The sequence below is a fragment of the Mirounga leonina genome, unplaced genomic scaffold (assembly GCF_011800145.1).
Source record: "Mirounga leonina isolate KUSES-001 unplaced genomic scaffold, KU_Mleo_1.0 Mir_176, whole genome shotgun sequence".
Classification (NCBI taxonomy): Eukaryota; Metazoa; Chordata; class Mammalia; order Carnivora; family Phocidae; genus Mirounga; species Mirounga leonina.
The window spans coordinates 18,024,869-18,051,772 of record NW_023270454.1 but is presented as its reverse complement, the minus strand read 5'-3'; the positions used below and the strand labels follow the sequence as shown (position 1 = coordinate 18,051,772).

At 36.4% G+C, this 26,904-nt stretch overlaps 2 protein-coding genes across 4 annotated transcripts in view; one reads left to right on the top strand and one right to left on the bottom strand.

The window, feature by feature from the left end:
- The window catches only part of CBR4 (carbonyl reductase 4), a 99,170-nt gene that overhangs the window by 61,652 nt on the left and 10,614 nt on the right, over window positions 1-26,904 (bottom strand). For 2 of the 3 annotated variants that reach the window (XM_035022741.1, XM_035022739.1), the window contains one exon: window positions 14,641-16,125. The exons of the other annotated variant lie outside the window; for it this stretch is intronic. In XM_035022741.1, the coding sequence (XP_034878632.1) occupies window positions 15,947-16,125 (179 nt within the window). In that variant the 3' untranslated portion in view covers window positions 14,641-15,946. Of the gene's footprint in view, window positions 1-14,640; window positions 16,126-26,904 lie in introns of those variants that run through there. 3 annotated transcript variants of the gene reach the window in all.
- LOC118022168 (coiled-coil domain-containing protein 144A-like) lies at window positions 1,013-6,237 on the top strand. The gene is given in 9 exon segments (XM_035022730.1): window positions 1,013-1,678; window positions 1,681-1,753; window positions 1,755-1,895; window positions 1,897-2,541; window positions 2,543-3,654; window positions 3,657-3,944; window positions 3,947-5,344; window positions 5,347-5,902; window positions 5,904-6,237. Coding segments are annotated over 9 exon segments (5,082 nt in total). The 5' UTR covers window positions 1,013-1,014; the 3' UTR covers window positions 6,109-6,237.

Here is a 26,904-nt window from a genome sequence, read left to right as displayed (position 1 = left end):
AAAGAACACTATATAATAATAAAGGGGACAATCTAACAAGAAGATATAACAACTGTAAATATTTGTGCACCCAATGTGGGAACACCCAAAAAAATAAAAGTTAATAACAAACATAAAGGAAGTAATGGACAATAATAAAATAGTAGGGGACTTTAACACCCCACTTACAGTAATAGATCATCGAAACAGAAAATCAACAAGGAAAAAATGGCTTTGAAGAACACACTGGAACATATGGATTTAACAGACATATACAGAACATTCCATCTTAAAACAGCAGAAAACACATTCCTTTTCAAATGCACACGGAACATTTTTCAGAAGAGATCACATATTAGGCCACAAAAAAAGCCTCAACAAATTCAAGAAGATCGAAGTCATACCATGCATTTTTTCTGACCACAATGCAATGAAACTAGAAGTCAACCACAAGAAAAAACCTGGAAAGAACACAAATACATGGAGGTTAAGTAACATGCTACTAAACAATGAATGGATCAAAAAGTAAATAAAATAATAAAAAAAGTACATCAAAACAAATAAAAATGAAAACACAAAGGTTGGGATGCCTGGGTGGTCAGTCGGTTAAGTGTCTGCCTTCAGCTCAGGTCATGATCCCAGGGTCCTGGGATCAAGTCCCGCATTGGGTTCCTTCTTAGTGGGAGCCTGTTTCTCCCTCTGCCTGCCGCTCCCCCTGCTTGTGCTCTCGCACTTGCTCTCTCTCTCTCTCTCTCTCTCTAATTAAATAAATAAATAAATAGATAGATAATACCAGGCGGGAGGGCGGGAGGCGGTTTGTATCCGGGCTGTGAGGTGCTCGGCTCCTCGGCGGACCTTGCTGCCTCTGTCTCTTTAACGCGAGAGGAAGCGATGCAGAGGGGTGGAAAATGGCAGAGCTGCAGATGTTACTAGAGGAGGAGATCCCGTCTGGCAAGAGGGCGCTGATAGAGAGTTACCAGAATCTGACCCGGGTGGCGGACTACTGTGAAAACAACTACATCCAGAACAGCCCTCATGCTTGCTGTACATTATGATTCTGCAGATCTAGTCAGGGTTCTTCTTCAGCAAGGTATTAATATCTTTTCTGAAGATGCGTGTGGATGGACTGCAGAAGAATATTCTATTTTTAATGATCTTCAAGTCAGTCGCCAACTAATTGCCGAACATAGAGAAGAAAAACTTAACAATGATTTGCAAAGTAAGAATGCAGTGGCAGATAAGAATTCTGAAGAAGAGTCTTTAAGCAGTATTTCCATTAAAGCTGGTACTGATGATTCATGGCCTACATCAGATGATGAAGACTTTAATTTTGATATCAAGACTGTCCCAAAACCAAACTTAAGAGCGCTAATGAATGCTTCTGAGCAATTCAAGAATGTGGGAACAAAATGTGGCCTTATAACACTAGGAGGTAGAACTTTATCTGAGCATGATAATTCTAATTATGAAGATGAAAATATAGTTGGACTTCTTTACAAACTACCATTCAAAGCCAATGACTTTTCTTGTCTTGCTTTTTCAAAACCTTCTGTCAAGTCGTTAGCAGGCCATGGTGTTACAAAGGAAGGAGAGGTGCAGCCGGCAACTGGAAAAAAGGACAATGGTATTAATATTACTGAAAGTGCTCCACAAGAGCAAACAGTTAATGACCATCTGACTTCTGCTGATAGAGCATACAAAGTAATAGTAGTGTTACGATGTCAGCATTGGGATTAGGAGAAGAGGAAGATGGAGAATCACCTTGGGATTCTGAGTATTTCTGAGAGTCTTCTAAAGAAAGACGTTAAACATTTATTTGGAGCTGCGGATCAGAAAGGACCACGTATATTAAATGAACAAGTAGAAGATTCTCCGAAAAGATATCCTTACGTGAAGCCTACCGTTGAAGTGAAAGATTGTTCCTAAGAAAACAGTAGAAGTCAAGGAAAAACAAACATCCAACTCAGATTGGCCAGCAGAACTAGACTTAGGAAGGACATCAGAGGAAGAGCATAAAAGACTTGATGAAAGTGAAAATAACCACCTAAAGGATAAAGGTATTTCACAAACATGTATCGTGGCAGAAAAGACATGTGAAAATCAAACCCAGCAAATTAACGTTCCACTTTTGCATCTGCAAAAAAAGTCTCGAGAACCAGAAATGAATAAGAAATGTGATAGAAAGGATAATATATCTGTATATTCAGAACATCCTTCTGTGCAAAAGCGTGAGGAAATCTCGATCAAACAAGGCAAATTAGTGTGGAAAAATAATCTAAAACACATCACCAGTGAGTTAAAGCGGACGTTTGGTGAAACTTGTGAAAAACACAAAATTGCTCCTTATCCTAAGGAAGAGTCACTTGGTAACTTTAAAGAAGGAGCAAACTTAATGGAAATACCTTCTAACTTGACAAATGATAGACTTGATTGTGAGAAAAAGGATATATTTGCAGTGCCTGTCCCTCTAGTAGTTCAGGCATTTCCTGAACAAAAAAATTCTAGTCTCAAATATGCTTGCCAGGCATCTTCTGATTTTTCTTTAAGTGAAAATAAATCAGACTGAAAATAACAAACCAGACACTGAGCATGTTTTTAACAAAAATAAGAGTTTTAAAAGTGATACAGAAACTAAAAAAGTAAGGAACCCACTCGCTACGTTTGAAATGAAAGAAGACCAAGAGTTTGACGTGCAAATGGCAAAAAGTATGAACCAAAATAGCACTAATTCTAAATTAGACATTGGACGTATACCTCAGTCTAGTGATTCAGAAAGCCGTTTCGACAAAAGGTTTTCCCGCTCCAATGAGATGAGACAAATGGCTCAAATAAAAAGGCACCATAGTTCTGCCGTTACAAACATTTACAAGAAAACAAAAGTCTTGTTCCAGAAGCCATTCTGTGCAGTTAATAACAGTACTAATAACTATAGAAGTATGGAACCCGAATTAGAAAATGTGAGTTCTTCTCCACCATGTAGTTACAGAACATCAGAAGTATGTCTAAAAGAAGAATTACAGCAAGATGTTCAAAAGTTTAAGAACGAGATAGGCATGTTACAGATAGACATCCTGGATGAGGAAAAAAAGAAAGTTCAACTTCAAAAAGAGATTAATGAAGAAAAGAAGAGACACCAAAGTAATGAGACAGCAGTATTAGAAAACATATATGCTGTCGCTGCTGCTGCTGCCGGACTAATTCAACAAAGAGAGAGCGGAAAAACTGAAAACCACCTCTTTCCTGTTGGGAAAAAGGAAGATTCTGATGGTAGCGATCCTGGTTTGCATATGAAGGAAGTAAGGAGAGATGAAAATGAAAAATGGACATCAGAAGTATCTGTGATTACACCAGGGCTTGAGAAGGCTGATTCCCTACCTTCTCATCCACCACAAGTGAATGATGACAGCACTTCAAGTGAAATGGATCAGGATGAAGTAAGACCTGCAAAGAAAACGGCTCATGAAAAGAAAGAGGTCAAAAAGCAAATTAATTTTATGGATGACCTTGACTTAACTGAGTCATCTGGAACAGCTTCAGAGGATTCCAAGTTGCCTTGCTCTAAGTATATGAGTTGCAAGTCGCTAATTGTACAAGTTGGCCAGGATCGTAAAGATTCTACTACTTTACTAAAAATCCAGGATGCGATTCTTTCGTATAAAAAATTAGTAGAACTTAAAAAAATCAGTGTAAACAACTTAAAAGAAAGAATAAAGAAATGGAAAATAAAGTTAATGGACTACAAAAGGAGCTATCAGAAACAAAAGAGTTGAAATTGCAATTGGAGCATCAAAAAGTGAAATGGGAACAAGAACTTAGCGATTTGAGATTTACCTTCAAACAAGAAGAAAAAAGAAGAAATGCTGATAAATTATATGAAAAAATAAGGGAGCAATTCAGAGAAAAAGAAGAGCAGTATAATAAAGAAGTTGAAATGAAACAACAACTTGAACTTCATCTTGCAACAGTAGGTGCGAATTGAGGACTGTGAGAAATAATTTGGATCAGATGTCTAATAGTCATAAAGAAGAAAAAGATCTGTTGCCTAAAACCCACTTGTGGCAGGATGAAATTGCCATGCTAAGACTGGAAATAGACACAATAAACAATAAGAACCAGGAAATGGAAAGTAAATATTGTGAAGACATTGAAATTATAAAAGAAAAGAATGTCAGTCTTCTAAAGACCATAAAACTGAAGGAGGAAACATTAACAAAAATAATATTAGAATATAGTGGACAGATTAATGCCCTGACCACTGAGAATACAATGCTAAAGTCTAAACTGGAGAATGAAAAGCAAAACAAAGAGAGACTGGACACACAAGTTGGATCATATCGAGCTAGACTAGCTACTGCTCCAGAGGATTATGATCAAAGTCAGGCATCAAAAAGAGACCTAGAACTTGCTTTCCAGAGAGCAAAAGATGAATGGTTTCGTCTGCAGGACAAACTGAATTTTGATGTGTCTAACCTAAAAGAAAACAATGAGCTTCTTTCTCAAAACCTTTCTAAAGCTGAAACTAAATTCAATACTTTAGAAATTGAGCTCCATCACACAAGAGATGCTCTCAGGGAAAAGACTTTGGTTTTAGAATGTGTACAAAGAGACCTAAGTCAAACACAGTGTCAGAAAAAGGAAATGGAACACATGTATCAAAATGAACAAGATCAAGTGAATAAATACATTGGAAAGCAGGAATCCTTAGTGGAGAGATTATCTCAACTACAAAGTGAAAATATGCTGCTTCAACAGCAACTAGATGATGCTCACAACAAAGCTGCCAGTAAAGAAAATGTAGTAATTAATATCCAAGACCAGTTTCAGGATATCGTAAAAAAACTTCAAGCTGAAAGTGAAAAACATGGTCTTTGGCTGGAAGCAAGCAATAGAGAGCTAATTAATGAATGTAATCTTTTAAAAGAAAGAATGTATCAGTATGAAAAGGAGAAAGTAGAAAGAGAATTGCAAGAAGCACAAGATCGACATGCAGAGGCTGTAAGATGTATTGAGACGTCGAAAGATCACGTGCAAAAGCTTGAAGTTGAAAATGCCAAGTTAAAAGTTACAGTCAAAAAACAAGCGCACAAAAATGAACAACTTCAGGAAAACCTGTTAAGTACAAGTTCGTCTGATGAAAAGGGACAGATAAAGAAATTGATTGAGTTGAAACAATCTCTGGAATGTAGTTTGGATCAAGAAATGAAGAAAAATGGTGAATTAGAAAAAGAGATGACTAGATTTAAGAAACTCTTAAATGTGACAAGGAGAAAGTTAAGTGAATATGAAGATGGAGAGATTACTTCCCCTGGAAATTCAAAAACCAATCAAATTGAAATGGATAGTCAGATTAATATGCTAAAACAGAAGCAAAACTGGAAACTGCGTCTTCAAAATGTCTATACCTGGATGCAAACAACCAGCTTCTTACCCAGGAGTTATCATCTATGAAGGAAATGCAGAAGAAATACGAAAAACTAAAGAAGAATAAAAAGAAGTTGGAACAACAAGTAGTAAACCTCAGAAGTCATGTAGAATTCAGTATGATAGAATACAGTAAAATAGAACAACATAAACGGGAGCTTGAAGAAAGAACAAGATTGGACATAACAGAAAAATTAAAAGAAGCCAATCTGTTTTTCCAGACACAAGTAGCATCTCAAGAACGCTTAGGACAGTTAAGAGAAACTAATAATGTTTCAATAAGAAATCAAATGGAACTCAGAATTAAAGAACTGAAATTTGAATTATCCAGAATGAAAAGTTCTCAAGAAGATTTTAATAAAACAGAATTGGAAAAATACAAGCAACTCTACCTAGCAGAATTAAAAGTTCGAACGTCATTGACAAATGAACTGAACAAGACTAATGAGAAGCTGGCAGAGACCAGTACCAAACTTCTGGTGGAGACACAGCAAAAAGTCTTTGATTAATACTATTACTATGAGCCCTGTCCTAGAATTGCCTTCTGTTAGAAATATGAATAATAGTTCACTGTTCAATACATATGTTGCTCCAAGAGAAAACCTAGTGACTCCTACCTCAAGCTCATGGCCTACAAAGAATGGCGTTGAGACTTTCTTAACCAAGTCTCATGATCCTAGGATTGTTTCTGTTTCTGTAAGTGACTAGCCGATGTTAAGGTGCAAATGGTGAGATCCCAACCTCGGTTGTGTTTAAGATCCCAATCGAACCCTGATGATCCAGATGAACACTACACCTTGTGGTAATTCAGTGAATGTGACTCAAGAATGGTAATGACCATATCGACGAAGGTACTAAACAATTTGGGAGAGTTGGAGTCCATTAAAGTATTTCTGGGAACATGCAATCCATTCTTGCAGCAAGAGGGGAAACATTCTACTCTACGATGGCCTGGAAGTATCCCTTCCCTCTATGCTTTGTGGAAGGCAATGAGGTGTACTGTTGCTAAGGTACCCTGCCTAGATCCTGTCCACCATTTCAGGACTGACGGACTCATTCCTCCAGCTGTTGGAAATGTTGGTGCTGACAACTCCCACAAATTGGAGCCAATTATTTCTGAGGATGTCCTTGTATGTGTGTGCTTCTGATACAACAGAAGGGGGTCGCCATGGCAACGGACGCCGGGTTCTGGACTCCCAACTGCCCCAAGCCCGCAGCTGTGCGGGAGGCGCCCGGCTGCAGCGGCCAGCCCCTGGCTCCGATGGAGAGCGAGGAGGACACGTCCAAGACCGAGGAATGCCGGAAGATCCTCGAGAACCTCGTGTCGACTCTGGAACAATTCCGGTTCAGCCCCAGAGAGAGAGACAGCGAGAGAGGGAACACAAGCAAGGGGAGTGTGAGAGGGAGAAGCAGGTTTCCCACGGAGCGAGGAGCCCGATGCAGGGCTCGATCCCGGGACCCTGAGATCATGACCTGATCCGAAGGCAGAGGCTTAACGACTGAGACACCCAGGCGCCCCTTTTGTGTTTGTTTTGATGCAAGTTCCATATACTGTTTTGGTGACTATAGCTTGGTAACAGTTTGAAAACAGGAAGTGTGATGCTTCCACCTTTGTTGTTCTTTCTCAGGACTGCTTTGGCGGTTTGGGGTTTTTTTTGTTCCATACAAATTTAAGGATTGTTTTTCCTATTTCTGTGAGAAATGTCACTGGAATTTTGACAGAGATTGCACTGAATCTGTAGATGGCTTTGAATAATGTGGATATGTAATATTAATTTTTCCAATCCATAAACAACTAGATATCTTCCTAAATAAATAAATAAATAAATAAATAAATATCTTTAGGAAACACAAAGGTTAAAAACCTTTGGGATGCAGCAGAAGCAATCCTAAGAGGGAAGTTTATGGCAATACAGGCCTACCTCAAGAAGCAAGAAAAATCTTGAACAACCTAATCTTCCACTTAAAGGAGCTAGAAAAAAAAAAAAATCTAAAACCAGCAGAAGGAAGAAAATAATTAAGATTAGAGCAGAAATAAATGATACAGAAACTAAAACAAACAAACAAACAAAAACCAACAGGTCAATGAAACCAGGAGTTGGTTCTGTGGGGGGGAAAAAAAAACCACAATATAACTGATAAACTTGTAGCCAGAGTCATCAAGAAAAAAAAAAGACCCAAATAAATAAAATCACAAATGAGAGAGGGGAAATAACACCACAGTAATACAATTATAAGAAAATATTATGAAAAATTATATGCCTGTAAGAAATGGGTAAATTCCTAGAAATATAACCTACCAAAACTGAAACAGGAAGAAATAGAAAAGTTGAACAGACCAATTACCAGAAAAAAAATTGAGTCAATAATCAAAAAACTCCCAACAAACAAAAGTCCAATAGCAGATGGCTTCACAGGTGAATTCTACGAAAAAAAAAATTTTTTTTTTAAGATTTTATTTATTTATTTGTGAGAGAGAGAATGAGAGAGAGCATGAGAGGGAGGAGGGTCAGAGGGAGAAGCAGACTCCCCGCTGAGCAGGGAGCCCGATGCGGGACTTGATCCTGGGACTCCAGGATCATGACCTGAGCTGAAGGCAGTCACTTAACTGACTGAGCCACCCAGGCGCCCTCTACCAAAAATTTAAATAAGAGTTAATACCTATTCCATTCTTCTCAAATTACTCCAAAAAATAGAAAAGGAAGAAAAACTTCCAAATTCATTCTATGAGGCCAGCATTACCCTGATACCAAAACCAGATAAAGACACCACAAAAAAAGAGAACTACAGGCCAATATCTCTGATGAACATAAACATAAAAATCCTCAACAAAATACTAGCAAACCAAATCCAACAATACATTAAAAAAATCATTTACCACGATCAAGTGGGATTTATTCCTGGGTTGCAAGGGTGGTTCAATATTTGCAAATCAATCAATCTGATATATCACATGAATAAGAGAAAGGATAAGAACCATATGATCATTTCCATATATGCAGAAAAAGCATTTCACGGGGCGCCTGGGTGGCTCAGTCGTTAAGCGTCTGCCTTCGGCCTGGGTCATGATCCCAGGGTCCTGGGATCGAGCCCTGCATTGGGCTCCCTGCTCCGCGGGAGGCCTGCTTCTCCCTCTCCCGCTCCCCCCGCTTGTGTTCCCTCTCTATCAAATAAATAAAATCTTTAGGGCGCCTGGGTGGCTCAGTTGGTTAAGCGACTGCCTTCGGCTCAGGTCATGATCCTGGAGTCCCGGGATCGAGTCCCGCATCGGGCTCCCTGCTCGGCAGGGGGTCTGCTTCTCCCTCTGCCCGCTTCCCTCTCGTGCTCTCTGTCTCTCATTCTCTCTCTCAAATAAATAAATAAAATCTTAAAAAAAAAAAAAAATCTTTAAAAAAAAAAAAAAGAAAAAGCATTTCACAAAGTATAACATCAATACATAATAAAAACCCTCAACAAAGTAGGTTTAAAGGGAACACACCTCAATATAATAAAGGCTATATATGAAAAACCCACAAATAATATCATCCTCAATGGGGAAAAACTGAAAGCCTTTCCCCTAAAGTCAGGAACAAGACAAAGATGTCCACTCTCACCACTTCTTTTAATTTAAATTCAATGAATTAACATATAATGTATTATTTGTTTCAGGGGGTACAGGTCTGTGATTCATCAGTGTTACATAATACCCAGTGCTCATTACAACATATACCCTCCCCAATGTCCATCACCCAGTTACCCATCCCCCCAACCCTCTCCCCTCCAGCAACCTTCAGTTTGCTGAATCCCTCTCTGGATTCATCTTGTTTCATTTTTTCCTCTCTTCCCCTATGATCCTCTGCCTTGTTTCTTAAATCCCACATATCAGTGAGATCATATGATAATTGTCTTTCTCTGATTGACTTATTTTGCTTAGCATAATACCCTTCTAGTTCCATCCACGTTGTTACAAATGGCAAGATTTCAAATTTTTTGATGGCTGCATAATATTCCATTGTGTATATATACCAACATATTCTTTATCCATTCATCTGTCGATGGACATCTGGTCATTCTCACCACTTTTATAAAACATAGTACTGGAAGTCCTAGCCACAGCCATCAGACAACAAAAAGAAATAAAAGGCATCCAAATTGGTAAGGAAGAAGTAAAATTTTCACTTTTTGCAGATGACATACGGCTATACATAAAAAACCTTAGAATCTACCAAAAACTGCAAGAACTGATAAACAAATTCAGTAAAGTAGCAGGTCGCAAAATTAGTATACAGAAATCTGTTGCATTTCTATACACCAATAATGAAGCAGCAAAAAGACAAATTAAGAAAACAATCCCATTTACAACTACACCAAAAACAGTAAGATACCTAGGAATAAACCTAACCAAAGAGGTGAAAGACCTATATTCCGAAAACTACAAAACAGTGACGAAAGAAATTAAAGACAACATAAAGAAATGGAAAGACATTCCATGCTCATGGATTAAAAGGACAAATACTGTTAAAATGTTTAAACTACCCAAAGCAATCTACACATTTAATGCAATCCCTATCAAAATACCACCAGCATTTTTCACAGAACTAGAACAATCCTAAAATTTGTATGGAACCACTAAAGAACCTGAATAGCCAAAGCAATCTTGAAAAAGAAAAGCAAAGCTGGAAGCATCACAATTCTGGATTTCAGGTTATATTACAAAGCTATAGTAATCAAAACAGTATGGTACTAGCACAAAAACAGACACATAGATCAACAAAATAGAAAATCCAGAAATAAACACACAATTATATGATTAATTAATCTTTGACAAAGCAGGAAAGAACATCCAATGGGAAAAAGACAGTCTCTTCAACAAATGGCGTTGGGAAAACCAGACAGCCACGCACAAAAAATAAATTGAAAATGGATTAAAGACCTAAATGCAAGACCTGAAACCATAAAACTCACAGAGGAGAGTACAAGCAGCAATTTCTCTGACACTGGCCGTAACAACTATTTTCTTGATAGGTTCCCTGAGGCAAGGGAAACAAAAGTAAAAATAAACTATTGGGGAAAAAACTGAGAGCTTCCCCTAAGGTCAGGAACACAACAAAGATGTCTGCTCTCACCACTTTTATTCAACATAGTACTGGAAGTCCTAGCCACAGCAATCAGACAACAAAAAGAAATAAAAGGCATCCAAATTGGTACGAAAGAAGTAAAATTTTCACTCTTTGCAGACATGAAGCTATACACAGAAAACCCTAAAGATTCTACTAAAAAAAAAAAACAACTGCAAGAACTGATAAATCCAGTGAAGTAGCAGGATATAAAATCAATGCCCAGAAATCAGTTGCATTTCTATACACTAACAATGAAGCAGAAGAGAGAGAAATCAAGGAATCGATTCCATTTACAATTGCACCAAAAACCGTAAGATACCTAGGAATAAACCTAACCAAAGAGATAAAGGATCTGTACTCTGTAAACTAAGAACACCCATGAAAGAAATTGAGGAAGACACAAAGAAATGGAAAAACATTCCATGCTCATGGACTGAAGAATAAATATTAGTAAAATGGCTATGCTACTTAGAGCAATCTATACATTCAATGCAATCCCTATCAAAATACCAACAGCGTTTTTTAAAACAGAGCTGGAACAAATAATCCTAAAATTTGTATGGATCCAAAAAAGACCTCGAGTAGCCAAAGGAATGTTGAAGAGAAAAACAAAGCTGGCGGCATCACAATTCCAGACTTCAACCTCTATTACAAAGCTGTCATCATCAAGACAGTATGGTACTGGCACAAAAACAGACACATAGATCAATGGAAAAGAACAGAGAGCCCAGAAATGGATCAACTCTATCGTCAACTAATCTTTGACAAAGCAGGAAAGAATATCCAATGGAAAAAAGACAGTCTCTTCAACAATTGGTGTTGGGAAAATTGGATAGCCACATGCAGAAGAATGAAGCTGGACCACTTCCTTACACCATATAAAAAAAAAACTCAAAATGGATGAAGGACCTCAATGTGAGACAGGAATCCATCAAAATCCTAGAGGAGAACACAGGCAGCAACCTCTGTGACCTTGGCTGCAGCAACTCCTTGCTAGACACATCTCAAAGGCAATGGAAACAAAAGCAAAAATGAACTAGTGGGACTACATCAAAGTAAAAAGCTTCTGGACAGGAAAAAAAAAAATCAACAAAACCAAAGGCAACCTACTGTACTGAGTGGGAGAAGATATTTGCAAATAATATATCCAATAAGGGATTAATATCCAATATATATAAAGAACTTACATAACTCAACACCAAAAAACGCCCAAATAATCCCATTAAAAATGGGCAGAGGACCTGAATCAACATTTTCCCAAAAAAGACACACAGGTGGCCAACAGACATATGAAAAGATGCTTAACATCACTAATTATCAGGAAAATGCAAATCAAAGCCACAATGAAATAGCACCTTACACCCGTCAGATGGCTAAAATCAAAATGACAAGAAAAAACAAGGGTTGACAAGGACGTAGAGAAAAAGGAACCCTTGTACACTGTTGGTGGGCATGTAAATTGGTGCAGCCAATGTGAAAAACAGTATGGAGGTTCCTCAAAAAACTAAAAATTGAAATACCGTATTATCTAGTAATTCTACTACTGGGAGAAAATGAAAACATTAATTGAAAAAGATATATGCACCCCTGTTTATTGCAGCATTATTTGCAATAGCCAAAATATGAAAGCAACCCAAGTGCCCATCAAAAAGGAATAGAAAAATAAGATGTGGTATATATATACACAATGGAATATTACTCAGCCATAAAGAGAATGAGATCTTATCATTAGTGACACCATGGATGGACCTAGAGGGTATTATGCTAAGTGAAATAAGTCAGAGAAAGACAAATAACATAGGATTTCACTTATATGTGGAATCAAAAAAACAAACACACACACAAAAAGCAAAAACATACCCCTAAATACAAAGATCAAACTGATGGGTGGAGGTAGGCAAAAATGGGTGAAAGGAGTGGGAGCTACAGGCTTCCAATTACCAAATGAATAAATTACAGGAATGAAAGGTACAGTATAGGGAATATAGTCAATGGTATTTATTATAATAGTGTTATATGGTGACAAATGGTAGCAACAGTTTTGGTGAGCACAGCATAACATATAAAGTTGTTGAATTACCGTTACTATGTTGAATTACTGAAACTAATTCAAAACTGTGTGTCAACCATACTTCAACTAAAAAAACTATTTTGGGAAACAAAAGTTCTACAGGTAATACTGATACCACCCCCATTTGGATTATTAGCCCAAGAATTCTAAGTTAAATTTCTGGTAATTACTCGAACTAAGGTATCCTGCCTAAGAGAAAACAGCTGATTGGCTTAGGATTGCAAATTCAGTTTTAAATTGAAAGTAAGCATCAAAATTAGAGATAAATGACTAAAAAAGATAAATTACCAAAAAGATTAAATCATAGGGATTTGATCAAAAAATAATATTCCAGGATACATACTGAGAATCAGAACAGATATATCTGAATGACTATCACCAACTATAGCACAGAGTAATGGGCTGATGATCTTGAATCAGAAAATCATAGTGGCTTATCAGTGTATTTATGGAGTATATCCAATATCCTCAGAGCTGAGTAGGCAAAGTGGGGGTATCAAAAGAAGTACCAGATATTTAGCAGGTATTCAACCAATATTTGAGTTCATAAGCTAAATGAATGAAAACACAGTATGGTCTCTACCCTCAGGAGCTTACAATGTAGTACAAAGATAAAACAGATATAAAAGAAACTTAATTATTAAATAATCTGAATACAGTTTACCCTTGAACAATGCAGGGGGTTAGGGGCACTGATCACCTGCACAGTCTAAAATCCACCTATTAACTCTGATGCCCAAGAACTTAACCATTAATAGCCTACTGTTGACTAGAAGCCTTACCAATAACATGAACAGTCAGTGAACACATTTTTTTGTAAGCTGTATATATTGTATTCTCACAATCAAGCTAGAGAAAATATTAAGAAAATCATAAAATACATTTTCAATACTGTACTGTAAAATACCCACATATAAGTGGACCCACACAGCTCAAACCCATATTGTCCAAAGGTCAGCTGTATGTTTGTCAAGTTGTTAAGAAATCACTGAAGTTCTTGAGTGGCTGAACATACACAACAGCTGCCAACTGATTTGAGCAACAGGATGCAAGTATTAAATTGCAAATTCTACCAGGTCAGTGGGAGTAAGTGAATTTGCCAGCAGTGGAATAGTGAAGGCTTATTTACCTATTTCAAAATCTCTTCCCTATTCTACTACTTTGATATGGCCTGGGTGAGGGAGGCGTATCAGCTAAAAAGGTTTTATTTAAAGTATAAATATATACACTTAAAGGTTAAATCTATCTGTAGCTTAATGTCATTAATTCAGTGAAATATATTGCTTTCTTCCTAATCCCCAGTCAAATCACCCTCACTGATGATTTCAGAAGATGAGCTATCTGGAGAAGGAAAGTCAAACCTGAGGAGGATGTTATGAAGAAATGCAGGTAGCTGAAGCCGTGCAGGTGAGGCAGCATTAGAAAACGGCCTACTCCGTCTCCACAGACTCTCCTACCTCAAAAGCCACCGCATTTGAAACCACCCCGACTGCTCCATTTCTTTTATGTGCCTGGAACTGCTAATGCCTAATAAATCCTATATATTACCATGCTTGCATTTAGTAGACAGCTTGATTAATAATACTCATTTTACTCACACTTAATAACTTTTTTTTTTTTAAGATTTTATTTATTTATTTGAGAGAGATAGAGCACAAGAGGGGGGAGGGTCAGAGGGAGAAGCAGACCCCCCCCTGAGCAGGGAGCCGGATGCGGGACTCGATCCCGGGACTCCAGGATCATGACCTGAGCCGAAGGCAGTCGCTTAACCAACTGAGCCACCCAGGCGCTCACTTTCTCACTTCTTAAATAGACTTCTCTAAGATTATTTTGAAGATAAATTTAAAATAATTTTTTAAAAGATTTTATTTATTTGACAGAGAAAGAGATAGCAAGAGCAGGAACACAAGCAGGGGGAGTGGGAGAGGGAGAAGCAGGCTTCCCACGGAGCAGGGAGCCCTATGTGGGGCTTGATCCCAGGATCCTGGGATCATGACCTGAGCCGATGGCAGACACTTAACGATTGAGCCACCCAGCTGCCCTAAAATAACTTTTAAGGAATCAGAAAGCTTGATGTAGAATTTAGATCTGACTTTATTACCTTTTATTTTTTATTTTTACTACCTTTATCACATTGCATTTATTTAGTATCCTCTTCACACCTTTGCACTGACTTGCAATATAAAATTAAATCTGTTTACATAAAATAATGTTCAGCTCCAATAAAATTATAAAAAGACTACTTTTTAAGATGCAGTAAACATTTAAAACATATTTTGAAATGATAAATAAAAATCAACATGAATCCAGTAACATTATCCCCCACATTATGTAAAATATCACATTATTCCCCACAAAAGAGTTCAATGCAAGAGTTCAATGCAAAATAAATGTTGCCTGATATTTTACATTCAGTTTGTGTCTTTACCTCTCTATTCTCAGGCAGATATTTTCTCTTAAAAGTAATGCTTTAACTGTTCCTTATGAAGACATCTTACTCATTGTTACTGCATATTTATTTATCATTTATGACTGTTCATTACTAATTAAGTATTTCCGAAGTTTTAGGGTAAAAATCATATTATGTTCATTCATACAAAATAATCTTAATTTTTAAAATGTCATTATTTGTTATACTATTTTTAAGTAGTTTGCTAAACTGAGTGTTTTGTGGGTTAAACACACACAAAAAAACTACTTCTATTTCCTAAGTTGATAAGAACTCAGCTCATTCTTATACCTGATATTAAAACCTTAAGGGTTAATCTTCATCATCTTTGAGAATTTCTGAAGAATGGGTCAACTATACCACCCTTGCATTTGTAAATTATTTTGCCCAGAGGCTTAATCAGGAATAATGCACTCAAAGAAACCAGACTCTAAATTCATGCCAAATAAAATGATAATTTTTTTTCAACCTTTATAAAAATTGATCTTCTAAGGCATATGGAAAAGGAATACAATGTTTAACCAGCAGGACTGCTCAAGTACTGACAACTAAAATACTCCTTAGCAATGGCCCAAACGTTAACTTCTAGAGAATTTTGACTGATAGAATAAAATAACTCATGCTAATTAGATTATATAATTTTGCCACTTTTGAGACAAAATATATAAATTAAAATAGTGTCGGTTTATATCACTTGCAAATGTCTATATACTAAAATTGCTACAGCCTATAAGGTACATACCACTTAGAAAACACAAATGGTCACACACTGCTCTTTTCAGGTATATTCACATAAAGATGAAAATCAGTATTTGTAGCATCAATAGGTCTGATGAGCAAATGTCACCCATGTAGGTATGACTGTCAAATCAATAGCCAAAGTGTGCCCTTGATTATAATCACTATTATAGCTGAATAATCTGTAAATTATATCATGAGTTGTAATCCCCCATCCACTACCAGAACATGCCCTGTAATATATGGTGATTCTAAAAGAAACACAACCGCATGCGCCACATCAATAGGTTCTCCAAACCTCCCAAGAGGGATATTTTTCTTTAGATGTTCTTCTTTCAAGTCTTTCGTCATATCTGTGTGAACAAATCCTAAAAGAGAAATGTTTATTTAGTTGAAAAGGGTAGACACTAAGCCATCTGCTCAATTTCAAGTAAATACAAATTTGCTCCTGAAAATTTGAGATTAACAAACTTGTTTAGGAAATACAGAGTTCTGCTAGCAATCAAGTAACCAAGTCTACATTTTTATTCAATTTAACTCAATGAACATTTACTGAACACCAAAACATTCGATTCCCAAATATTTGGCCCAACTCCTAGCACAATATAAGTGGGTAGATACAAACATGAATAAAAATTCCATTCCTTCAGGAACCTGTAGTTTATGGAAGAAACACTCACTTGTCCCACTAAATATAATAAAAGGTCATCTGGTGAATACCCTTACACACAAACTACCACAAAGAAGTAATTTTCACTTCATTGGGGGTAGAGGGGTAATAGGGTTAGAGGGAAGAAAGGTGGTCACATGAACTGATTTGGCAGGTCTGACAAAAATTAGTTTTGTTTGCTATAGCTAAGATAGCTGATGATCAGAAAGAACAGTATTCCCAATATTCATATAAGAAAAAAATCTTATGGAATGATCCTATTCTGGTGCAAGTATATACTTAAAATTCAAAATTTAACATGGCATTAGTAAATGAAATGAAGCTTAAAGAGAACATTTTCTAAAGTATATGGTTCTGTGGTATAAAGTACCACATATTATACTAAACAACCAATTCTAAATGACTCATATAATAGAAATATGCCAGACCTATAAATTTATTAAGAAAATCTAGTGAGATTAGTCTGAGACAAATACATATTTAAAATACTTAACTTACAAAATCAGTATACTATACATTACTCAATCATTTAAACTTTTAAAAAGAGAGCAAATAATCCTCATGAAAGAAAAAAGATTTAATTTTAAGGTCATGAAAAATACATGGACTAAAAGACATGTGAAGTGAAAGATTAATGTGCAACCTCAAGAACAGTTTTCAAAAAAAGAAAGAACAGTTTTCAGACTGGCTTGTACTAAAATTAAATCATTTGTAATTCAAACTGTAATTTAATCTAAAAACACTGCCATTTGAAGTATCAGGATAAATGTGAACTAAATACTGTATTAAGAATTAACCTAAGGTCATTGGTTTATTATGTAATATTATGTTACTATTTAATTTTTCTTTGCCTTAGGTTTCACTTATAAATATTTAAACAGTTTCTTATAAGTCTTCTGAGAAATAATCATAGATTTTTCTATCATGAAGCCTATAACAGTGACAGCTTTCTTAGGGAAAAACTAGAAACAAGCTGAATGTCTTTCAAAAGCGAACTATTTGAAGAAATCATGGTATAGCCACACAGTAGAACAATATGCAGCTATTAAAAATGATGCTATGAAGTACATTTATATTAAAAAGGTTACAAATGCATTATAACCCCATTAAAAAGAAAACAAAATATATATACTAATGACTAAAACAACCACCAAAATATTAACAGTGACTATCACTAAATACTATTATTACAAGTGATGATTTTTACTTTCTTCTCTGTACTTGTCTGTACTTTCCAAATTGTCTACAACATATGTATATTATTTTGGTATTCAAATAAATAGTTATTGAAAAAGATGCACAGTACTAACTTCAAATTGTCTGAAATGAGGACCTAGAATAAAAAAAAATGTTTTTTTTGTGTATTTCATTGTGAAATATGACCTCCTCTGCCATTAAATCTTACATTTATTTAAAAAGTCCACCCCACTTACTTCAATCCCTTTCATCTTTAAGAACAATGAGATGAGCAGAAGGAATGCAAGAATATAGAGAAGTACATGCTGCAGATAATAACAACACTGGATGACCAGCCTCTGCAGAATTTCAAGTGAACTGTAAATGAAACCTCATCTACCGTGAAGAGTCATAATAATTAATAGGCAATCCAATTACCTTAAAAAGCACTATCATGGGACTTCCTGATATCCAGTTTTATGTCTTTGGACACACTTATTTTCAAAAATACCTCAGAGTATATTAGGGGAAAAAAACTCATCTCACATATTCAAAAAACTGAATTAATTAAAATTATGAATGTAACATTAAAGATCACAGTATCTTCTCAAGGAGTTCATGATACACTTACTTTATTCTAAGGTTGTTTTGAATTCTGGCAAAACTGGCATAAAATATTTCCCCACTAACTCTCAACACCCTCAGCAGAAAATCAATAATGTTTTTTAATCTTAAAGGAAAAAACTCGGGGTGCCTGGGTGGCTCAATCAGTTGAGTGTTCGACTCTTCATTTCAGTTCAGGTCTTGATCTTGGGGTCGTGGAATCAAGCCCCACATTAGACTCCTCACTCAGCAGGGAGTCCCCTTGAGATTCTCTCTCTCCCTCTGCTCTTCCCCCAGCTCTTTCTCTCTCTCTCTAAAGTAAATAAAACTTTTTTAGAAAAAAATCCAAAAAAACTACAGTAAAAATGTTTTTGCTAGAAAGACCTTGTAACGATGAGTTAGCAAATTCTAGGCTCAACTTCCGGTGAGCTTTTTTGGTTCTGGTGACTTTTTCTCAAAAGCAGCATTTTGGGATAAGAAGACCACTGGATTAGGATACACTAAACTAGATTCTGGTTCCCTACTCTGCTAATACTATCAAAGCTATGACCTAAGCAAAGTCATGTACTACCTAAAACTGTATGACTGTTTCTGTATCATAAAATAAGTGAAGTAGATTGAAAATGATGGATCCCTGAGATGTCTTTTAGCTCTACAAAACTATGATTCAAAGATGAAAAGTATGCCTCATTAAATGACAACTTTCCTTGAAGATTAGGAAAGTGAGCTCCCCTAGAAGAACCCTCAATCCCAGTTGGTAGCTGGGTGGATAATTAGAATAGCTCCAATTCAGGAAGCACTGATGCTAATCTAGGTTTTTATTCATTCTGTGCAGAAAGAAACAGATTTGCGTGGATGTCAGTCCCGGAATTTTGTCCTTTTGGAGACAAAGAGTAAGGCCACACAATCTGGGAGAGGCCATCTGAAGGCATTTCCACCTTGGAAAAAAAGGCAGGTCTAGAACAGAGCATGAGGTACAGAAAGGCAAACCTTGGACAGGAAGAGAGACTTAGACAGTGAGATACGTTTAAGAACAATTCCACTGAGATGGAAAGAAGTCTTATGCCACATAGATATAGGCCATGAGGACAGACTATATTCTTCCAAAGAACAACCAAATAAGCCAGAAACATGGAATAGATAAAGGCTAATATCTTGAAGCTTTTGATAAGGTCTTGTTCAACGTTACAGCCTAGATTCAGCCCTGCCATAGTCTGTGTCCACGTTAGGTCAAATTTGAGAAGGAGGGGTACCATCTGAATCCAGCAATGGAATCATGATGTTCAGATACCCACCTCACTTGAAGATTCTCCCTCCCCTGCTCAAGCTTGGAAGATAAGGGTGTTATTTCACAAGGGGAAGTCTGCAACAGATTCTCCCCAGGTCTATGAACGGATAATTATAATGACAATCCTCATGGGATAGCTGCTAGCCAACCCTGAATGCTAGAGAGAAAGACTAAAATAAAGTGGGCATCAGAGGCCAAGTTGAAAGGAAGGGATTAATTCACCAATACTGGCTTTTCTTCTTTGATTATGATGTTTGATATGGAGACCGAGAACATACCCAAAGACCCAAGAGCAGCTTGGGTCTCAACATTATCAGCAGCTTTTTTTTTTTAATTAACAGACTTATTTTTAGAGCAGTTTTAGGTTTACAGAAAAACTGAGCATAAAATAGAGGGGGTTCCCATATACTCCCCTATCACATTACCCCTATTTTCCCCAATTATTTATAGCTTGCCTTAGGGTGGTACATTTGATGGTCCAATATTGATACGTTATTAAGTAAAGTCCATAGTTTACATTAGCGTTCACCCTTTGGCTGGTATAGTTCTATGTTTTGACAAACATAAAACGTAACATATCCACCATTACAGTATCATACAGAATAAATTTACTGCCCTAAAAATCTATCTGCAGCTTTTAAAAACTCATGTAAATCTTTACCAAATTTATCAGAAATCAGATAAAAAATGTGACGCTAATCTCAAATGACTCCAGGGTCTACCAGATTTCAATGTCATTTTATGCTATAGCTCATAAACCCTGTGATCCTCATTTATAAATACAATGGCAACCCAGGTCACTGCATATGAACAGCCTATTGGATTCTCTATCATATATCATAGGACCTGAGCAGAGATTTTAGCAGTCCTTAAACATTTCACATACTCATTTTTGTGCCTGTATTGCTCTCCAGTTTGTGCTCTCTCCTTGGTCTAATAGGACTCTCTTCCATATCATTCTGTCACTTTATTTATAAAGTTCTGGAAATTTTGCTCTCCTACTCACTTTACTATGTATGTATTTACAATGCCTTTCAAGCTGGGCTATGAAAATTATAAACTACCAGCAGGTGCCACTGACCAACAAATGATGTTACTGATCACTTGGACAAATTAGAGGTTTCCAGCTGGAAACAAACCTTAACCTTAAACCAACAAATAAATAACTGAAATGACATGCACTCAACTTAAAACAAGGATACTTCTACTTTAGTTCCACATACATGACAACACACTCAGTAGATCTTTTTTAAAAAGGTACAGATAGGAGCACCTGGATGGCTCAGTTGGTTAAGCGCCCGCCTCTTGGTTTTGGCTCAGGTCATGATCAAGCCCTATGTCGGGCTGTGCAGTGGGTGTGGAGCCTGCTTAAGATTCTCTCTCTCCCTTTCCCTCTGCCCCACCCCTACTCCCTCCCTCCCTAAAAATAATAATAATAATAATAATAAATTAAAAGGTATAGATATACTCTTCCACATAAAAGCAAGTACATGGTTCTTGTCCAATAAGAATTTATATTTGATAAATTCTAAAGAAAATGTATTTCTTTTATCCATTTTTTTGGCTAGCTATATAAATAAACAGCATTTCACTTCCATATTAGTTGATCACTATTTTAGTTTTGAAAGCTTTTATATACAACACAGACCATATATTTAAATAAGACACCAGGATTTTAGCCTATCACCAATATTAACATTTATAGGATGTATATTATTTGATACATCTACTGCCTCAGGTTTTGATTCTCTGGTATATAGAAAGAACTGAAATAACCCAGACACTTTTTTTTTTTTTAAAGGAGAACAGGCTGTTGCCAAAAACTAGACCAAAATTTTAACCCAGAACAAATTCATATATCTTAATATTGTGTTAGTAAAAGGGAAGCAGTGTGAAAAATCAACTCCGTACCAAATAGCACATAAAAGGACCTAGAATAACACCTGTTTTGAGTAGCTGCCAAGCTTACACAAACATTTGTCAACAAGATTTTCTCCAAGTAGTAAACATTAAAAGCTCTTCAACTTAAAAAAGGGGGGTGGGGGTATGGATACTAAGGTATCCTACAGAAATAAATGCAATGCTGTACTATTTGTCAAAATTTAAAATGCATATACCCTTTGAGTCTTGGCAGTTTTGTTCCCAGAATTACACTCATTATACTCATACATATACAAAATAAATTACATACAAGTACTGTCACCGCATTATTAATTGTAATGGCAAAAGATCAGAAGCAATCTAACTGCCCATCAAGAGGCAACAGTTATTAAATCCACTATGGTACAGCCATAAGACAGACATTACTGTCTTTTCATTCAGCCATTAAAAGTAACGCAGCAGTCACATAAGACCACATATTGTATGATTTGGTTTATATGAACTGTCCCAGAATAGGGGAATCTACAGAGACACAAAGGCTAGTGGTTGCCAGAAGCTGGGGAGATTGGAGGGAAATGGGGAGTGAATGCTAAAGGCTACAGGTTTCTTTTGGGATGATGAAAATGTTCTAAAATGTACTGTGGTAATGATAGAACAATTCTGTAACTATACTAAAACCACTGATTTGTACACTTTAAATGGGTGAATTGTATGATATGTGAGTTGTATTTCCATAAAGCTGTTATTTTAAAAAGTAAAGTAGTTCTATACGGAATAATATGGAATCAACTCCAAAAAACTGTATTATGAATAAAGCAAGATACAGAACACTGAATAGTATGATACAACTTGTTTTCTTTTTACATATGTATTTATATATCTCCATATAAATAAACACAGATGTATATTTATATATTATATGCATACACACACACATTTTATTGGCTTGTATATGAAATACCAAAGACACTAATTAACAGTAATTGCTTTGGAGGAAAGAAACTAGATGACTAAGGGAGAAAAGACTCACTTTTCAATCTATGCCTTTTTGTACTTCTGAATTTAGTACCGTGTTTGTACTATCTATTGAGAACCCTTTTTTTTAAAGTAATGTATCCATTATAGTTTCAATTTTTTAAAGGTTACTGTAGTTTTTATTTATTTATTTATTTGAGACAGTGAGAGAGAGAGAGAGAGAAGGACCAGGGGTAGGGGCAGAGGGAGAGGGAAAAGCAGACTTCCTGCTAAGCAGGGAGCCTGATGTGGGGCTCAATCCCAGGACCCTGGGATCATGACCTGGGCCAAAGGCAGACACTTAACCGACTGAGCCACCCAAGCGCCCCTATAGTTTCAATTTATCAAATATTCTGTTTCTCATATTATATATTTCCTAATCAGTAAGATTTATCCATGATGAGAAATTTTATATTTGAATACCAAAGCTTAGTAACTAACTGATCTTTAAAAAGTCAGTAACATTAGGCAGTAAATAACAGCCTAATTTATTATTTTCCCCATTTCTTGATCTTCCTGTTATGATTTGCTTCTTAACTGTTTTCCTTAACTGTAAACTCCATTTGAAGGTGACCAGGAAAACTGACATAAGAAGAAACATATTAGTTAATTCTGAGGCTTGTCAGTTCTAATTAAAAGATCTGGTGATGAAATGGTTTGAAATTACTACCAAAAATAAATAATCCATACAATCAATTTAATTCTTCTACTTCAAACTGCACTTTGCTTCTGACCAATAAAGCATATTCATACTATGCATGCTGCTAAATATATATGGCCAATAATAAAGGTCACCCTATGAAATGACCACATTTTTAGCAATAGGTTTTTTCCTGTAATCCAAATTGTACTAGAAAGTAAGATCTTTAAGAAAGGCTATACAACCACACTTCCATTAACACTCCTAAAAATTCCCATTGTATACAAACTGGATTCCCCACTACTTAGCCTGTTGCCTTGACAACTGATTCACTCTGACAAAATTAAGCATTCCTTCTTCACTGTTTCCATAGCATCATATATGTTCCTCTACTTTACATCCATCATACAGCATTGTAATTATTTGTTTATATGTCTGTCTTTCTCACTGTGCTTAGCTCCTTGTAGCAGAATATCTTATGCATTTCTTATAATTTTGGAACCCTTGCATAGAGGAGAGAGTCCAGAAAAATCTGCTGAGTTATTATGAGTTAGAAACATGTGCATTACCCTTAAATCATCTAGTTTTTAAATCATCATGAACTAGAATTAACTCTTCATCACCCACACTACTGCAATCCCTTAACAGAGAGAAGCAAATACATGCAGCCCCAAAACACAAATAATCTATTCTATATATGGCTAAACTAGGGTAACATTAAAATCAATCAGGTTGCATAAGCATATACAAAAGCAGTGTCAAAATGACAGTACAAGTTTTGGATTTTCTTTTTTTTCCCCTCTAAAATGGTTTTATCTAAACCAGAGTCATTTATCAAGTGTTCATGGATTTGGAATGCTTGAATTTAGCCAGCCTCTGTGACTGAACAATGAACGGAGATGAAGACACATAACAGAGCACAAAGGTTATCAGGACATTTTGACATTTCCCTAATCCCTGCTAGTTTAGCATCACTGCCAAATAAAAGACCAATCCCAGGGGTGCCTGGGTGGCTCAGTCAGTTAAGCGTCTGCCTTCAGCTCAGGTCATGATCCCAGGGTCCTGGGACCAAGCCCCACGTCGGGCTCCCTGCTCAGCAGGGAGTCTCCTCTCTCTCTCCCCCTGCCTGTGCTCTCTCTTGCGCTCTCTCTCTTTCAAATAAACCAACCAACCAACAAACCAATCCCAGCACGAAGCTGGAACCATCAGTGACTTGAAATGGAAAGGTGGCATAGGTCTACTCCAGCCTACTCTTACAAACAACCAATGAACCAAAAGGTCTTTTCTGTATAGATAATCAATTCTTCAATACCTACAGTAAAGTAGGACAAAGATTCCATGGCTAACTGGCAGAGGTGTATGAAAACAATCATTTCATTCAAAAGTCAAGTAAATACCTAACCCAAATTTTTATCACACCAAAGGATACTGTAGATATGAGTTTTAGCATATTTTTATCACCCTCTTAACTAGTCCAGGTTTTGTGTATGTTTTGGGGTTTTTTTAATATCCATTTGGTCCAAAGACAGTTTCTACTTTTTATAATGCCACAGTCTCATGTCTTTAATAAGTTAAACTTTTGTTTATACTACCTACATTCTGCTGAACTGATGAAACACAAAGAACTCTAATTTCCAGATAAATGATTTTTGACGTTATTGTGGGACTTCTTGAGATTTTTTTAAATATTGAACTATAATGTTTTCTTAAAACTAGAATCTACTTTGTTACATGGTCTGCTTGTAAATCTGTGGAATCCCAGATACTTGAGGTAGCATACATAATTTTCATTTTGTATTTCTAACTGGATTAGTACTAATTTTATACATGTTAACTGATCTGTGTACTTTGGAATGCCACTTGGATAAGGTTTCTCACGAACCTGAAAGTCATCACAATTAATACTTGCACATTTGACATTTCTGGCCCTACTTTGGCTGAAGAATGATGTACAGTTATGAATATTTTGCATTTCATGAGGAGAACTTAATATGTTTTTATGTAGGTATTTTAAAGAAATTTTAACTGCTTTTATATCCTGTGAACTAAACACACTGCATAGCACTGAGTCTTCTGATAGATGCCTATATGCTGCATTGTTTCAGTCACTTCTGGGAGGTCCCATAACGTTTGTAGATCATAACAGAGAAACATCTAAATCATGGCCCCTTTCTCACTTAGGTGGCTCAGTCGGTTAAGCATCCAACTCTTGATTTCAGCTTAGGTCATGATCTCACAGTCATGAGATTGAGCCCTGCATCGGACACCACACTCAGGGGGGAGTCTGCTTCTCTCCCTCTCCTAATCCTTCTCCCTCTGTGCACACTCTCTCTATATAAACAAATAAATCTTAAAAAACATTTAAAAATAAAATAAAAAATAAAACACGGCCCCCTTCTCAAACTGAGCAACAACCTTTTCAAGACAAGCTTTGGCAAAAGTTTTCCCTTATAATTCTGTATTCTTATTTTGGTCTAAGTGGAGGTTGGTTTTATTAACTCTGTCTTGAAGATTATATCAACACACTCACACTTCATCCTATTTTCCTCTGTCCTACAGATTACTTAGCACACTGTGAAAATGTAAGTTGAAGAAGGAAATTCTAAAAGTTAGTGATTTGTAGAATCCTTTGTGTTCATGAGTACAGACAGCTACTGAGTAGAACAGAACTTGTTTAAAATTTAAGGCAATTAATTTGGTTTTGTTTTTTTTTTTAAGATTTTATTTATTTATTTGGCAGAGAGAGAGACAGTGAGAGAGGGAACATAAGCGGGGGAGTGGGAGAGGGAGAAGGAGGCCTCCCACCGAGCAGGGAGTCTGATGTGGGGCCCGATCCCAGGACCCCGAGATCATGACCCGAGCTGAAGGCAGTTGCTTAACCGAATGAGTCACCCAGGTGCCCCAAGGCAATTAATCTGAAGATCAACAAACCAGCTGTAAATTGTATATTTGAATTTATTTTAAAAGCCTTAGCATAAGTTAAGAATTGGAAAATTTCTTTAGCCTTTAGCAAGCTACACTGTAATTCTAATCATTGTTTTAATATTTTCCAATTATCTATAACTGACAGACCAAGTTAATTGGTTTTGCATCCCATTTAATCCATCAGTATTTTCAAGCCATGAGGAATGCTCAAAGTAAGCACAATAAAAGGAACACGTGCACAATAATGTCCTACTTGTCTTCTTGAGAAGTCTCTGATTTCTGTGTACTTAGCTCAAATCAAACTTGCTTTGTATTACAAGTGAATTGCATCTCTACTAGCTTGGTTTTTCCTACATCTTTAACAAGAAGTGTTCCTCATAGATTTTCTCCAGGAAGCTAGCTCTACTATAAGCTTCCCACTGTGACTTTGTTACTATTTTGAAAATTATTAAATTATTAAAAATTATTAAACAGCCACATCTATTAAACAGTCATCTTCATTGTTGGCCACTCCAACATATGTCTGGTTTTAGAAACCTTAGTTTCTCTAAGCAGTGCCTCGTGCATATGTAATAGTACTTTTTGGTGCCAGAGCATTCAGTCTTATTTCTGTTACCATGTCCTACCACTTTCTTCCTCCCATGCCATCACATAATGAGCCTCAAAGGCCCCATCCATTTGTTAGAGACAACTACAGATAAAATCACTGTTAAAATCTTGCTACTTCATAGACTGATTTTTATTGTTATGTTAACCACCATACATTACATCATTAGTTTTTGATGTAGGGTTCCATGATTCATTGTTTGTGTATAACACCCAGTGCTCCATGCAGAACGTGCCTTCTTTAATACCCATCACCAAGCTAACCCATCCTCCCACCCCTTTTTTAAAATTTTTTATTGTTATGTTAATCACCATACATTACATCATTAGTTTTTGATGTAGTG